Raw genomic sequence first — 14,299 nt, 5'->3', positions numbered from 1 at the left:
ACTTAAAACACCTCAATTATAAACACAGCAGGGATCCCAGGGGCTGCTGGGCTGTAGTTGCTATGCGGTGCTATTTGTGAGTTGCGAGTACATTCTGGAAAGTCTGGGATGATGTTTTGAGTAATGTGAAAATCGATCCCCTTTCACCTTAAGATCCAAAAGGAACTCCACCGCTGCTCTTGCACTGATAACTTGTCACGGACTCCATTTTTTTAGATTTATATGATGTCAATCCTGCATCCCTGGACCCGGAGGAGACAGACGTGGAGACTGCGGAGTCTCCGCAACAGAGGGTGGAAGACCTGCATTTGAGTGATGACAGCAATGTTCTGAGATCACAGGTCCTGCAGCTGCTGGCAGAGCTTCAGGAGACCCGGGAGCTCGCTCTGAAGCATGAGGAGAACTTCCTGGAGTTACAGGGTATGAGCAGTCTTTGGGGGGGGGGGGGGGGGGGGGGGGGGGGGTCTGAGGTTCAGAGCCTTGTGCCTTGCAGGGACTCTGAGGTGAGGGCCTTTGACCCTGCTGGGGTTCTGGGACAGGGCCTGGAAGCGCTCTTTGGAGCCCGAGGGGTACTTTTGGAGTTACAGGGTCTCAGTCACAGAGACTCCCAGAGAGTCCTTTTCAGCAAAAATAAACAAATCGGGGGGAAAAAAAACCCAGCACAAAATGGTGGCTATGGTTTGTATAGGATGAAAGCACACCATTAACAAGATTCCATCATAGGGGGGGGGAGTGAGGCCCTCGCTGTTAGGTAAAACCATATACTCCTAGTAGAGAACCTTTAGGCTCTGTACACTAGGAGCTAAAGCAGAGCACCATATTTGGGATCAGGAATATATTTGATTTCACTGTGTTACAAAATTGCCTGCGGGTGCTGTGTTTTTTTCACCTCTCCTTGGATTACCATGGAGAAAGTGTTTGTTAGCCAAAGAGGAAGGGGTGAAGGGGATGAGCTTTTGGTGAGTGGTGGGTGCGTGAGAAATTCCAGCTGTGGCTTTCTTCTGCAGGGGTGCTGGAGGATGAGCGACTGGCCAGTGCCCAGCAAGCAGAGAATTTTACCCGGCAAATTCAGCGGCTGCAAGGTAAACCTGGGGTGCTGCAGGGAGGGGATGGGAAATGCAGCATAGGGACAAGGTGTGCCCTGCCTTATGCCATGCAGAGGGATGCACCATTTTCACAAAAGCCAAAATGAGACTAATACTCCTGAGGTCAGTAGGCCAGGCCTGTGCCAGCACTGTTCAGACCCCAGGAGTCTCTCGGCCCTTTCTGGCACTGCTCCTGGGCGACTCACGACCTAGACTCAAATGGTAGGGACTGTCGCTGATTTAGACTGCAGTATTTTGGCTGGTGGAAAACAGGAACATAAATATATGTAATTCAGCTTTTATATAACACACTGACACACAATGCACCTAATGTGGAGGGGCAGTTTTGTTGTATGACGCTGATACGTGGTAATGTCTCATTTCGGAAAGCCTCACTTTGTTCGCTTGTTCACGTTGTCTCCTTTGAATCGTGATTATGAGCAACAGCAGCCAAATTAGGCAAAAAGGGTTTATGCTGAGCTAAGATACAATGTTCCCAATAATCTGTTCTGCCAAAGGCAATTCCCTGTACGTACCAGGATCAGTCCAGGACACCTGGGTTGTGACTCCGCACCAGTAGATGGAGACAGATTAAAACTTGTGGGCGGAGCCATATATAAGCCCCTGTGCCAGTCACAGCCCCTCAGTCTTACTCTGTCTCCAGTAGATGGTGCAGGTCCAGTCACAGCCCTTCCTGACCTGATTCTGGTGTTTGTCAGGATTGGTTTTTTGAATTAGTTTTTTGTTAGGTCTATTTGTTCTGGGCTAAATTGGGTTTCCTTTTAATTCTTTCCCGGTTGCCCTGCCTCCCAGGGGAGTTGAGAGGTCCTGAGGGGACTACCCTCCCCCGGTCGAGGCCGCTGCCAGGGTTGAGGACCCGGCTGAGCTAGTGGCAGCGTCAGGGGTGACACCAGGGAGCCTGGTTCACTCACCCCTGCAGGAAATAGGGCTTTCAGAACCAGGGACAGCGCTTTTTTCTGTTAAAAAAAAAAAAAAAAAAAAAAAAAAAGTTTTACTTTTATTTTTTTGCGGCTCTCTGTTCCTTGGCGTTGCCGTTCCGTTTCGGTCGGTGGGGGGCGTCGCCTGAAGGAGGGAGGTCGCCGAATTGCGCCGTTTTGATTAGTTTGAATTTTTTTCCTCTGAGGTGAATTTTCTGTTCGCGTCTCTGTTTTTCCCGCGTTCGCCGGCATGCCTCGCGGTTCGCAGTGCAGGGCCTGCGGCTCGGCGCGCGCGCGTCTCTCCCGGGACAGCCTTTGTTCGGCTTGTGTCCCGGGTGATGAGGGCACCTCAGCAGCACCTCGGAGAGCTCGGTCCCGGGTCGCGCGATCGCCGCCGCGAGGTGGGGGCCCCTCTGTCACTCCTCAGGAGCTGTTCCCGCTTAGCGCGGGAGTGGCAGCCATTTTGGCCACGGGCTGGGAAATTTCCAGAGAGACAGTGGGGGCTTCGTCTCTACCTCCAGCGCTTTCCCCGCAGCGTGACAAAGCGAGGGAGGTCCCCTCGGAGGGGATTCGGTCCCCGGGGGACTCGAGTAGCGATTCAGCGGGTTCCGGAGAATTTTCTGAGGACTTTGCGCTGTTACTGCGCAAGGTCCTCAGATATAAGCGCAGCAAGCGCATACGGGGGGATGTCTCGCGTACTGCTATCCGCAAGTCCCCGCCTCGGAAAAAGAAGGCCAGGAAGGGTGCGGAGATCGCCCAGAGTTCGTCCCGAGGGAAGCGGCTTCCCCGGGGGCTGCCGCAGGAATCGGATTCCGAGGATTCCCCCGGGACGGATACGGAGGCCTCCGAAGAGCCCCTGATGGGGGCCGGGACGGCAGCACCGGATGCAACGGCACAGCCTAGTGCAGGGAAAGGTGCACAGGCCTTAGACGGGGATGACCCCAAGGTGGTGCGGCTATTCCGCAGAGAGGAACTGTCACCTCTCATCCCAGCCATTCTCCAGGAGCTGGGGATTGAGGCTCCCCCAGTGGTGGTCCGCCAGGAGGCGAACATGGATCCCGTTTTGCTCGGCCTCACAGGGCCGGCGGTCGCCTTCCCTTTTCATTTCTCATCCATGGATATCCTCTTCAAGGAATGGGATACTCCGGAGCTGGGTTTGAAAGTCAGCAAAGCCATGGATAAGCTCTACCCTTTACCGGAGGAGGCGTTGGAACTCCTCAGATTCCCGAAGGTGGATGCGGCGGTCTCCGCTGTCACGAAGAGGTCTACCATCCCGGTCACGGGAGCAACAGCCCTCCGGGATATTCAGGACCGAAAGTTGGAGGTTCAACTCAAAAAGATTTTTGAGGTTTCCGCCCTAGGAGTACGAGCTGCCATTTGCACGAACTTTGCTATGCGTGCTAGTCTGCGCTGGGCCCAAGTATTGCAGGCTAATGCGGATCTCTCTCCGGAGGAGGCTTCCCAAGCAGATAGGTTGGAAGCGGCTATTGCATATGGGGCTGATGCGCTCCATGATCTTTTACGCACTTCAGCTAGGTCCATGGTAGCAGCGGTGTCGGCACGCCGTCTTCTTTGGCTACGCAACTGGGCGGCGGATGGTTCGTCCAAGGCTCACCTCGGGGCGTTACCCTTTAAAGGGAAATTGCTGTTCGGAAAGGAGTTAGATGACTTAATGGTTTCTCTAGGTGAGAACCGAGCGTTTAAGCTGCCAGAGGATAGGGCCCGGGCGCGCTCTTCTTTTTCCAGCAGAGCTCGTTTCCGGGGATCCCGAAAGTCCAGGCCACAAAGATCCACCGGGTCCTCTTATAGACCGTCCTCTTCTCGGAACACTCACTGGCAGCAGTCCTTTCGAGGCAAACGTTTTGGCAGGCAAGGAGGAGCCCCGTCGGGTGCGGGGTCCAAGCCTTCGCAATGAAGTTCGGCCGGCCCATCCCTCCTTGCGTCCTCAGCACGTTGTCCCAAACGTGGGGGCGCATCTATCCTTGTTCCTCGAGGAATGGGCCATCATTACGTCGGATCAGTGGGTCCTCAATGTGATAAGACACGGTTACGAGTTAGATTTTGCTCGCATCCCAGTGGACAAATTCCTGGTCTCGCCCTGCAAAGATCCCAAGAAGAAAGCGGCGGTGCTAGATACCATTCGAAGACTAGAAAGCTTGGGGGCCATCTCTCCGGTTCCGGCCGATCAGTACGGCAAGGGCCGTTATTCCATTTACTTCATAGTTCCCAAGAAAGACGGCACTTTCCGACCCATTCTGGATCTCAAAGGAGTCAACAGATGCCTTCGGGTCCCTCACTTCAAGATGGAGACCATTCGTTCGGTGATTGCATCAGTGCGGCCAGGAGAATTCCTTGCGTCACTAGATCTCACAGAAGCATACCTTCATGTGGGCATCCAACCAGCGTTCCAGCGGTTCCTACGGTTTTGCATTCTGGGAAGACACTTCCAGTTCCGGGCTCTTCCGTTCGGCCTGGCGACAGCGCCTCGGACATTCACGAAAGTGATGGTGGTGGTGGCGGCGCACTTACGTCGGGAAGGCCTCCTGGTTCACCCTTACCTCGACGATTGGCTGATTCGGGCGAAGTCAGAGAGCTTGTGTCGGCAGGCAGTAGCCAAGGTGCTTCAATTCTTGCAGTCCCTGGGCTGGGTGGTCAACTACAACAAGAGTCATCTGGAACCCACTCAGTCCTTGGAGTATCTAGGAGCCGTCTTCGACACAAAACGGGGCAGAGTGATTCTCTCTCAGGAACGGATATGCAAATTACAGTCTCAGGTGCGACGGCTTTTGTCTCAGCACCGTCCGCGAGTCTGCGATTACCTGACGGTTCTCGGATCTATGTCCTCCACGCTGGCGTTAGTCCCTTGGGCATTCGTTCACCTACGGCCGCTGCAGTTTTCATTGCTTTCCCGCTGGAAACCGATTTCAGAGGAATTTTATCTTCCACTGCATCTCGACAGTCAGGCGCGCTCCAGCCTGAGCTGGTGGCTGGACTCCAAACATCTCTCCTGTGGAGTATCTCTTCTCCTTCCCAACTGGACAGTGGTGACCACAGATGCCAGTCTTTCCGGTTGGGGTGCAGTCTGCCAAGGGAAATCGGTTCAAGGTCTGTGGTCAGAAGATCAGACCCGGTGGTCTATCAACCGCCTAGAGTCCAGGGCGGTCTGTCTGGCATTGCAAGCTTTTCTACCCCTCGTACGAGGAAAGGCGATCCGAGTATTGTCGGACAACGCTACCACCGTGGCTTACATCAATCGCCAGGGCGGGACGAAAAGCCCTCAAGTAGCGGAGGAAGCGCGTTCCTTGATGGCCTGGGCAGAGCGGCATCTCAGCGATCTCGCTGCGTCTCACATAGCAGGAGTCGACAATGTCCAGGCGGACTTCCTCAGCCGGCACCACCTGGATCCGGGAGAGTGGGAGCTGGCGGAAGAAGCGTTTCTTCTCATTTGCAGGACTTGGGGAACGCCCCACATGGACCTGATGGCCACGTGGCACAACTCAAAAGCTCTGAGATTTTTCAGTCGTCGACGAGAAAGAGGAGCAGAAGGGGTCGACGCATTAGCTCTTCCCTGGCCAGCGGAGGTGCTACTGTATGTGTTCCCACCGTGGCCCATGATCGGCAAAATCCTGCGGCGCATAGAATTGCACCCGTTTAACGTGATCATGGTGGCGCCGGAATGGCCGCGCTGTCCGTGGTTTGCGGATCTGATCCAATTGTCGGTGGCGCCGCCCCTTCGTCTACAGGGGTTTCCGGGGCTCCTTCGTCAGGGCCCCGTCTGTTTAGAGGATGCGGATCACTTCTGTCTCGCGGCATGGCTTTTGAGAGGAATCGTTTGAAGCGCAAAGGTTACTCAGATGCGTTAGTTGCCACATTGCTGAGATCCAGGAAGCAGTCTACATCTCTGGCTTATGTTAGAGTCTGGGTAGTTTTTGAAGAGTGGTGCGTAGAGCGGGGTCTGGATCCCACTTCCGCTACTATTCCTGATATTTTGGCTTTTCTCCAGGCTGGGCTGGCCAAAGGTTTAGCATGCAGTTCCCTACGGGTCCAAGTGTCGGCGCTTGGTTGTTTGCGTGGTAAAGTCAGGGGAGTCTCCCTGGCTCTCCACCCTGATATTTCCCGTTTTCTTAGGGGAGCGAAACACCTCCGTCCTCCTTTGCGGTTCCCTTGTCCATCTTGGAACCTCAACTGGGTGCTCTCGGCCTTATGCTCAGCTCCGTTTGAGCCTCTTAAGCGGTCTACGATCAAAGATCTCACGTTGAAGACTGTATTCCTGATAGCGATTGCGTCCGCTCGTCGAGTTTCCGAGTTGCAGGCTTTGTCCTGTAGGGAGCCCTTCTTGCGCATTTCCGATTCGGGGGTTTCCTTGCGGACCGTTCCATCTTTTCTGCCTAAGGTCGTATTGGCTTTTCATTTGAATCAATCAGTTGAACTTCCTTCTTTTGCGGTAGGGGAGTCTTCTGACCCGAAATCAAGGGACTTGAGAAAGCTAGATGTGCGGAGGTCTCTTCTTCGCTATCTAGAGGTCACAAATTCTTTTCGGTTGACGGATCATCTGTTTGTGTTGACATCGGGTCCAAAGAAAGGTTCTGCTGCGTCCCGCACGACGATCGCCCGTTGGCTCAAGGAGGCCATTGGTTCCGCGTACATTTTGCGCGGTAAATCACCGCCGGTGGGTCTTCGTGCTCATTCAACGAGGTCTCATGCTGCGTCTTGGGCGGAATTTTCTCAGGTATCGCCTCAAGAGATTTGTAGGGCGGCTACCTGGAAATCGTTGCATACATTCATTAAAAATTACCGGTTGGATGTTCAGGCTGCTGATGCTGGGGGATTTGGAGAGAGGGTACTCCGAGCGGGACTCTCTGCTTCCCACCCTCGGTAACTTAGCTCTGGTACATCCCAGGTGTCCTGGACTGATCCTGGTACGTACAGGGAAAGGAAAATTAGTTTCTTACCTGATAATTTTCGTTCCTGTAGTACCAAGGATCAGTCCAGGATCCCGCCCGCAGTATTGCGCTATAGTAACGGAGAGTCCGCTCATTGTTGTTTTTTAATACGCTGACCCCTTGTTTTGTTCGCTCTCCCGGTTGGGGAGTCTGTTTTCCTGTAGGGGTGTTGTAGTTGTTTTTTGGTTTTCTTAGTGAATTTCTACAGTTAGCTATGTTGGCTTTTGGATTTTCTACTTTGACATTACGTATGACTGAGGGGCTGTGACTGGCACAGGGGCTTATATATGGCTCCGCCCACAAGTTTTAATCTGTCTCCATCTACTGGTGCGGAGTCACAACCCAGGTGTCCTGGACTGATCCTTGGTACTACAGGAACGAAAATTATCAGGTAAGAAACTAATTTTCCTTTACTGGCAGTTAATGCCCTGTGTAGGTTTCCAATAATCTGTGTAGGGTAATTTCCGGCTGATAATGCTCCTGGCTGGGTTGCCAGTAAGCCCCCTCCTGGATAGGGCAGTTATTGAGTTCCCTTAGGTCTGCTTGCAGCCTCTCCTTCCTCTAGGCAGCATCACAAAGTGCCAGTGTCCGCCTCCGTCGGGGGGGGGGGGTGGGTGGGTGGGGTGGGATTGTTGCCCGAGCGCTCACATTTTTTTTTTGCACGCCCAACAACGCTGGTCGCCTGTGTGCCCGCTGCAGCCCAGCTGCGCTCGGTGCAGGAGGAGATCGACAGCCTGGAGGAGGAGAAGGAGAGCGAGCTGCAGGAGGTGGAGGAGGAGCTGCGCTCGGCGCAGGAGGAGGTGCAGGCGCTGCGGCAGGCGGCCGAGGAGGTGGCGGCGGAGCGGGAGAACGACATCGCCACCCTGCAGGAGGAGCTGTGCCGGCTGCGGGCCGAGCTGCTGAAGCTGGAGCAGATGAGGCAGGAGTACGAGCTGGAGATCACCAGCCTCCGGGCCGAGATCCACATGAAGAGCTGGGGGACTCAGGAGAGCACGCCGGCAGAGCTGGCCCGGCTGCAAGGTAAAACTGCAGGGGAGGAGGGCGGGGCGCGCAGGGCCACGGCACCGGGGAAACACGGCCGCGCTCGCTGCCGTCCGGTTCGCAGCTTGCCCCTGCCCTGACGCACAAGCGCAGTGCACCTAACGTACTGATGTATACGGTCCTTACACACACACACACACACAGCCATAGGGCACACAAGGATGTGCACAAACTCAATCCATTCACATTAGAATAAAAACGAGGGAGGAGTTATTGATTGCACTGTATGTCCAGGGATTAGGGACTTTTTCACTTCACCCCCCATAGGGGGTTCCTCGCAGGCTGCAGGAAAAAGACTTCTCCAGTTTCATCGGAGGGGAGACTTTTAAGAGCCAGATTTAAAGACAGGACCCAATTTATAAGTGTTTGTTTGAATGATTATTTCTGTTGCCTCTAATTAAAGGGTCGCACAAAAGGCATATCAGTGTCCTATGGGAATTCTCTGACAAATCTGTGAAAATAAAGCAGAGTAAGGTTGTCGGCATATAAACTGTGAGATCTAAGGAGGCATCAGCAGCCTCTCCCTCTCACTGCTCTCTATGACCAGATAACTCAGAGGTCAGCAGTCTCTCCTTCCCTCTCACCGCTCCCCTTCATTCTCAGGTAATGTGGGAGTCAGCAGTCTCTCCTTCCCTCTCACCGCTCCCCTTCATTCTCAGGTAATGTGGGAGTCAGCAGTCTCTTCTTCCCTCTCACCGCTCCCCTTCATTCTCAGGTAACGTGGGGGTCAGCAGTCTCTCCTTCCCTCTCACCGCTCCCCTTCATTCTCAGGTAATGTGGAGGTCAGCAGTCTCTCCTTCCCTCTCACCGCTCCCCTTCATTCTCAGGTAATGTGGAGGCCAGCAGTCTCTCCTTCCCTCTCACCGCTCCCCTTCATTCTCAGGTAATGTGGAGGCCAGCAGTCTCTCCTTCATTCTCAGGTAACACGGAGGTCAGCAGTCTCTCCTTCCCTCACACCGCTCCCCTTCATTCTCGGGTAACGTGGAGGTCAGCAGTCTCTCCTTCCCTCACACTGGTCCTCTTCATGGTCAGGTAACATGGAGGCCAGCAGCCTCTCCTTTCCCCACATCTCTCCCCTCCATGGTGAGGTAATGCGGAGGTCAGCAGTCTGTTCTTCCCTCACACCTCTCCTTCCATGGTCAGGTAACACAGAGGCCAGCAGTCTCTCCTTCCCTCACACCACTCCCCTTCATGGTCAGGTAACACGGAGGCCAGCAGTCTCTCCTTCCCTCACACCACTCCCCTTCATGGTCAGGTACCATGGAGGTCAGCAGTCTCTCCTTCCCTCACACTGCTCCCCTTCATGGTCAGGTAACATGGAGGTTAGCAGTCTCTTCTTCCCTCACGCCTCTTTCTTCATGAGTAGGTATCCTCTTGTACCGAGCCCCAGGTCAACCCCTGTAAATACTGGGATTCAAGTCTCTTCCTTCTTTTCCTTTGCCAGATGAACTGGAGTGTCTCCGTGATCGGTGTCACCACCTGACGGAGGAGCGCCAGCTTCTGCAAGACAGTAACAGCCTGCTGAAGGGACAGCTGCTCCTGCAGATGGAGGGACAGAAGTCCAGGTAAATGGCCAGTGAGAGGGCATGGGCTGGGTGTCTTAAAATATGTGGATCTGCCTTACAGGACGGCCACCGTGACAGGGTCTACTTGCCTGCCCCACAACAGAAAGGGTCAACTCACCTAAAAAAAAAAAGGAAACCAGAAGAGTTGTAAACCAACCCCGGGACCAAGAGACAACTTAAAGTTAGGCCTAGGAAAAATAAGAGAAGATGAAAAAATAAGGTGTGTTTGGGGAGGAGCCTCTGCAGAGTGTGAGCTAGAGCTCTACCCCTCAACAGCCATACCCAGAGGTCTGGGGGAAAGAAGAGGCAGGAGGGAGAAATGGATGGGGTGTACAGAGGGAGAGAGTTAGAAGAGGAGTGTCAGCAGGGGTTTAGATCTGGGAGAGGAGAAAGACAGACAAATCCCAAAGTATGGGATGAACCACTTTAGGGTCTAGGTCTGGGGGTGAAGGAGCATCTGACTGGCTTTGCTGGGCCCTGGAAGCAGAGAGGGCAGCTGTAGAAAGTTCTAACAGGCCGATACAGTACAGTGCGCTCCGGCAGAGCGCACTGTTAGCCCGCGTTTGGACATGCGTTTTCGATGCGCTAGCTTTACCCCTTATTCAGTAAGGGGTAATAGTGCGTCAAAAACACGCTTCCAACCCCCCCTCGAAACTAATAGCGCCCGCAACATGCAAATGCATGTTGATGGCCCTATTAGTTATTTCCGCGTGATTCACTAAGAAAATTTGCAGCCAAGCCGCACATTTTACTTTCAGAAATTAGCGCCTACCCAGAGGTAGGCGCTAATTTCTGCCGGCACCAACTTAATATCATGGCGATATTAAGTCGGAGGTCCCAAAGTAAAAAATAATTAAAAATAATAAAAAAAAAAATTTGAAATGGGCCCGTGGCTCGCGGGTTGAAAACCGGATGCTCAGCCTCGAGTCCGGTTTCCGAACTCGTGGCTGTCAGTGGGCTTGAGAACTGACGCCGGCAAAATTGAGCGTCGGCTGTCAAACCCGCTGACAGCCGCCGCTCCTGTCAAAAAAGAGGCGCTAGGGACGCGCTAGTGTCCTTAACGCCTCTTTTTACAGCGGGCCCTCATTTAAATACTGAATCGCGCGAATAGGAGAGCGGGCACTCGCCCGCTCTCCCGTGACTTTTACTGAGTCGGCCTGTAAGCGAGCTAGGCATTTGAGGGGGGGGGGGAAGGAGGGGGGGCATTGTGTTTGTTATAAAGCTCCTGGTGAGCCCAGTTTTATTGGTGGTGCATTGGCTCTCGACAAGTTGCAGGCAGACTTACGCCAAAAGAAAAGAACCCTTAGCATGACTGCAAGGAAGTAAATAGATAAAGGCTGTCAGACTGACTTATTGTCCTGATGGCAGACCATGGCAGATAGCCATCCACTTGGGGCATGGACTGAGAGGGTAAGGTACCCATGGGAACCTTCACAAACACCGTGTGGCTGATGAGGTCCAGATCAGCTACACGGTGTCTGTGTGGTGGCGGTCAGAAACCAAACAGAATGTTAGGAATTATTAGGAAGGTAGTGGCGAATAAAATGGAAAATGTCATAATGCCTCTGTATCGCTCCATGGTGAGACCGCACCTTGAATACTGTGTGCAATTCTGGTCGCAGCATCTCAAAAAAGATATAGTTGCGATGGAGAAGGTACAGAGAAGGGCAACCAAAATGATAAAGGGGATGGAACAGTTCCCGATTAGGAGGTTTTATATTATCCCGTTGATTATATACAAATAAAGGGAGGGAGGGTGAAGGGGGGTTCTTTTTAGTTTTAAATGGGCTTTATTTTGCACCACATTACATTTTTCATGATAGCCAACTTCTGTAGTTTAGTTTTGTAATGATGGTATGACATCTTTTGTATTTGGCTTGTTATGTGTGCAATAAAAATATGGCATGGAATAGCTCCCCTATGAGGAAAGGATAAAGAGGTAAGGGCTGTTCACCTTGGAGAAGAGATGGCTGAGGGGGGATATGATAGGTCTACAAAATCATAAAAGGACTTGAATGGGTAAATGTGAAAGGGTTATTTACTCTCAGATAATACAAGGACTAGGGGGCACTCCATGAAGTCAGCAAGTAGCACATTTAAAACAAATTGGAGAAAATTCTTTTTCACTCAATGAAGAATTAAGCTCTGGAATTCATTGCTTGAGGATATGGGGTTAGGGCAGTTAGTGTAGCTGGGCTTAAAAAAGGTTTGGATAAGTTCCTGGAGAAGTTCATAAACTGCTATTAATCATTAGGGAATAGTCACTGCTGGTTGCTGGCATTGGTAGCATGGGAGCTATTTAATGTTTGAGTACTTGCCAGGCACTTGTGACTTGGATTGGATACTGTTGGATACAGGATACTGGGCTTGATGGACCCTTGGTCTGACCCAGTATGGCGTATCTTATTTTCTTATGATCAAATCTTCACATCTCCATCCTTGTGCTTGGTTTTCACCAAGAAATAACTTCCTGGAGTTGGACCTCTCTGGAGCATTTATAGTTTTCCAGATCCTTGAACATAGCATGCTTGGCAACCAGACTGTAATTCTAGGTTATTTATTAATTTTCTTCCCTGCAAATCTGCTAACATACTTTCATTGTCGTTACTTCCTCACTGCTTGAATACTGTGAATTAAAGAAAAATGTCGCAGTTCACATTGATGTATTTTCGTAACACGTTGAATGCAGATTTTCCTGCAGAAAGACGTAATCCAAACTAAACCAAGCTTACCAGTATTTTCTTTTCAGTGTGTTAAACCCTCCCATCCCAACACAGGTAAACTTCAGGGAGTCCCAGGGTTCACACTCAATATCAAGGCTAAGTCTGTGTCACCTTGTTTCACTCTTTTCCTTGCCTTGAAACAGAGATTCTCTGTGGAGGGGAGGATAAACCTTCAAGTCCCTGGCTATTCTTTTTTGTTTATCTTCTACTAGCAGCATTTATTTATTTATTTTATTTTAAATTATTTGTATTCCATGCCTTTGAAATCTCCGGGCGGGTAACAAAGTTACATATCTATTTATTTATTAAAATATTTGTCATCCACCTATATCCACCTATATCAATAAAACTAACATGATATAACAAATTATTTGTATTCCATGCCTTTGAAATCTCCGGGCGGGTAACAAAGTTACATATCTATTTATTTATTAAAATATTTGTCATCCACCTATATCCACCTATATCAATAAAACTAACATGATATAACATATGTCGACATTATACAAATAATAATGACATCTGACTAGAACAGTGCAAAAAAGTAGATCACAAAACCTTAGAAAACTCTTTATTTATAATTTGCAATTATTTATAATTGTTTATAATTTAACTGTAATGTAAAAGTCTTACACAGTTTTGCAAAAACTCTTGTCATTCCATTAGCTTAATCTCAATACACATATTTACATTTCCCCTTATTTATTCATTCTAAAAACATCACAAAAAAAACACAACAAAGACAAACCACACATATAAAAAGACACCACAAAAGTTTAAACATAAGTCCCTGTACGTATCCAGAATAGTCCAGACTCCTGGGTTTTGCCTCCCTTCCAGCAGATGGAGACAGAGAAAGTTTTACTGACACTGTAACATAACCTGGTGCACCACCTGCAGTCCCTCAGTATTATTCTGTCTCCAGCAGATGGAAGGTGGTGCAAATCCTGCAGCCTGAAGAGTGTTAAAAAGAAGAATATTAGGGAAAAAGATTGGAGGTGTTTTTCTTTTATCCCTCCCTGAAGGTCGGTAGGTCCTAGTAGGGCCATCCCTTCAGGTAGAGGAGCTTAATTGCGGGAGGGGTTGGAAACTCCTGATTTTGCCTGTTGGCTTACCTGTTGAGGGGGAAGATATCTGGTGGGGCCAGTTCCCTCTCCCCCCCCCCCCTCAGATGGATAGCCGGAGCCTGCAGCAAGTATAATGTTTTATTTAAAAAAAAAAAAAAAGTTCCTCTTTGCCTTTTTGTTGCCGGTCAAGTGCTTCTCCTCTTTGGCGTCTCGTGGGTCGTTGGCTGTCCCATTTTCTTTCTGTCGGTGCGCCAGCAGCTCATTTGAAAAAAAAAAAAAGCAGGACTAAGTTTCCCAGCAGTACGTAGCATGTGGGGGCACACACTCATGACTCTCCCATACCGGCCTTTGCTCCTGCTGTGATGCTGGCGGTGAAGGCAGGCTCGGGGAGTGCGGGGGCTGCTAGCAGGCAGCAATTCTCCACAGTGAGCGAGGGAGAGTCTGAGCAGTCCAGCGGTGCCTTCATTGTTTTAGCAGGAACGGCGGCCATTTTGTCTTCCTTTGCAGCCACTTCTGACAGGGCCTGCAGGGAGGCTGCCCTGCCCCCACTTCTTTTGCTGGTTGAGCAAAGGACTTCAGAGCCCCGGGAGCCCCAGGATCCTCTGTGTGATGATGATGAGGAGGACCTACTGGAGCAGGAGCCTGAGGGAGCAGGGGATTTTTCCCTAGATTTTGTTTTAATAATGCACAAGGCTTTTTTGGCAAAAAGGGTGGCTGGACATCGCCACCTCAAGCCAATGGACTGGCAGGATGCCTCGATGACTAAGAGATCCCGATCCTTTCTCCTGGTGGAGCAACCAGTCAGAAGGGTTCTGGCTCACCAGTTGCCCCAGGGAAAGCTGGGAGATACCTCAGAGAGCTCGGAAGGTATGGACCCGGATGAGGCTCCGGTGGAGGAGGATGACCCAAAGGTGGTCCGCCTCTTTCGCTGGGAGGA

The 14,299-nt window shown here is 51.2% G+C and overlaps 1 protein-coding gene across 6 annotated transcripts in view; it reads left to right on the top strand.

Moving 5' to 3' along the window:
- The window catches only part of CCDC136 (coiled-coil domain containing 136), a 98,869-nt gene that overhangs the window by 12,862 nt on the left and 71,708 nt on the right, over positions 1-14,299 (top strand). For all 6 annotated transcript variants that reach the window (XM_029615650.1, XM_029615656.1, XM_029615654.1 and 3 more), the window contains 4 exons: positions 217-420; positions 1,008-1,082; positions 7,666-7,986; positions 9,452-9,572. In XM_029615650.1, coding sequence (XP_029471510.1) covers positions 217-420; positions 1,008-1,082; positions 7,666-7,986; positions 9,452-9,572 — 721 coding nt within the window. The remainder of the gene's footprint in view (positions 1-216; positions 421-1,007; positions 1,083-7,665; positions 7,987-9,451; positions 9,573-14,299) is intronic.

The sequence above is a fragment of the Rhinatrema bivittatum genome, chromosome 9 (assembly GCF_901001135.1).
Source record: "Rhinatrema bivittatum chromosome 9, aRhiBiv1.1, whole genome shotgun sequence".
Lineage (NCBI taxonomy): Eukaryota > Metazoa > Chordata > Amphibia > Gymnophiona > Rhinatrematidae > Rhinatrema > Rhinatrema bivittatum.
Note: the sequence above shows the minus strand (reverse complement) of the source record. Positions and strands in the feature narration are given on the sequence as shown.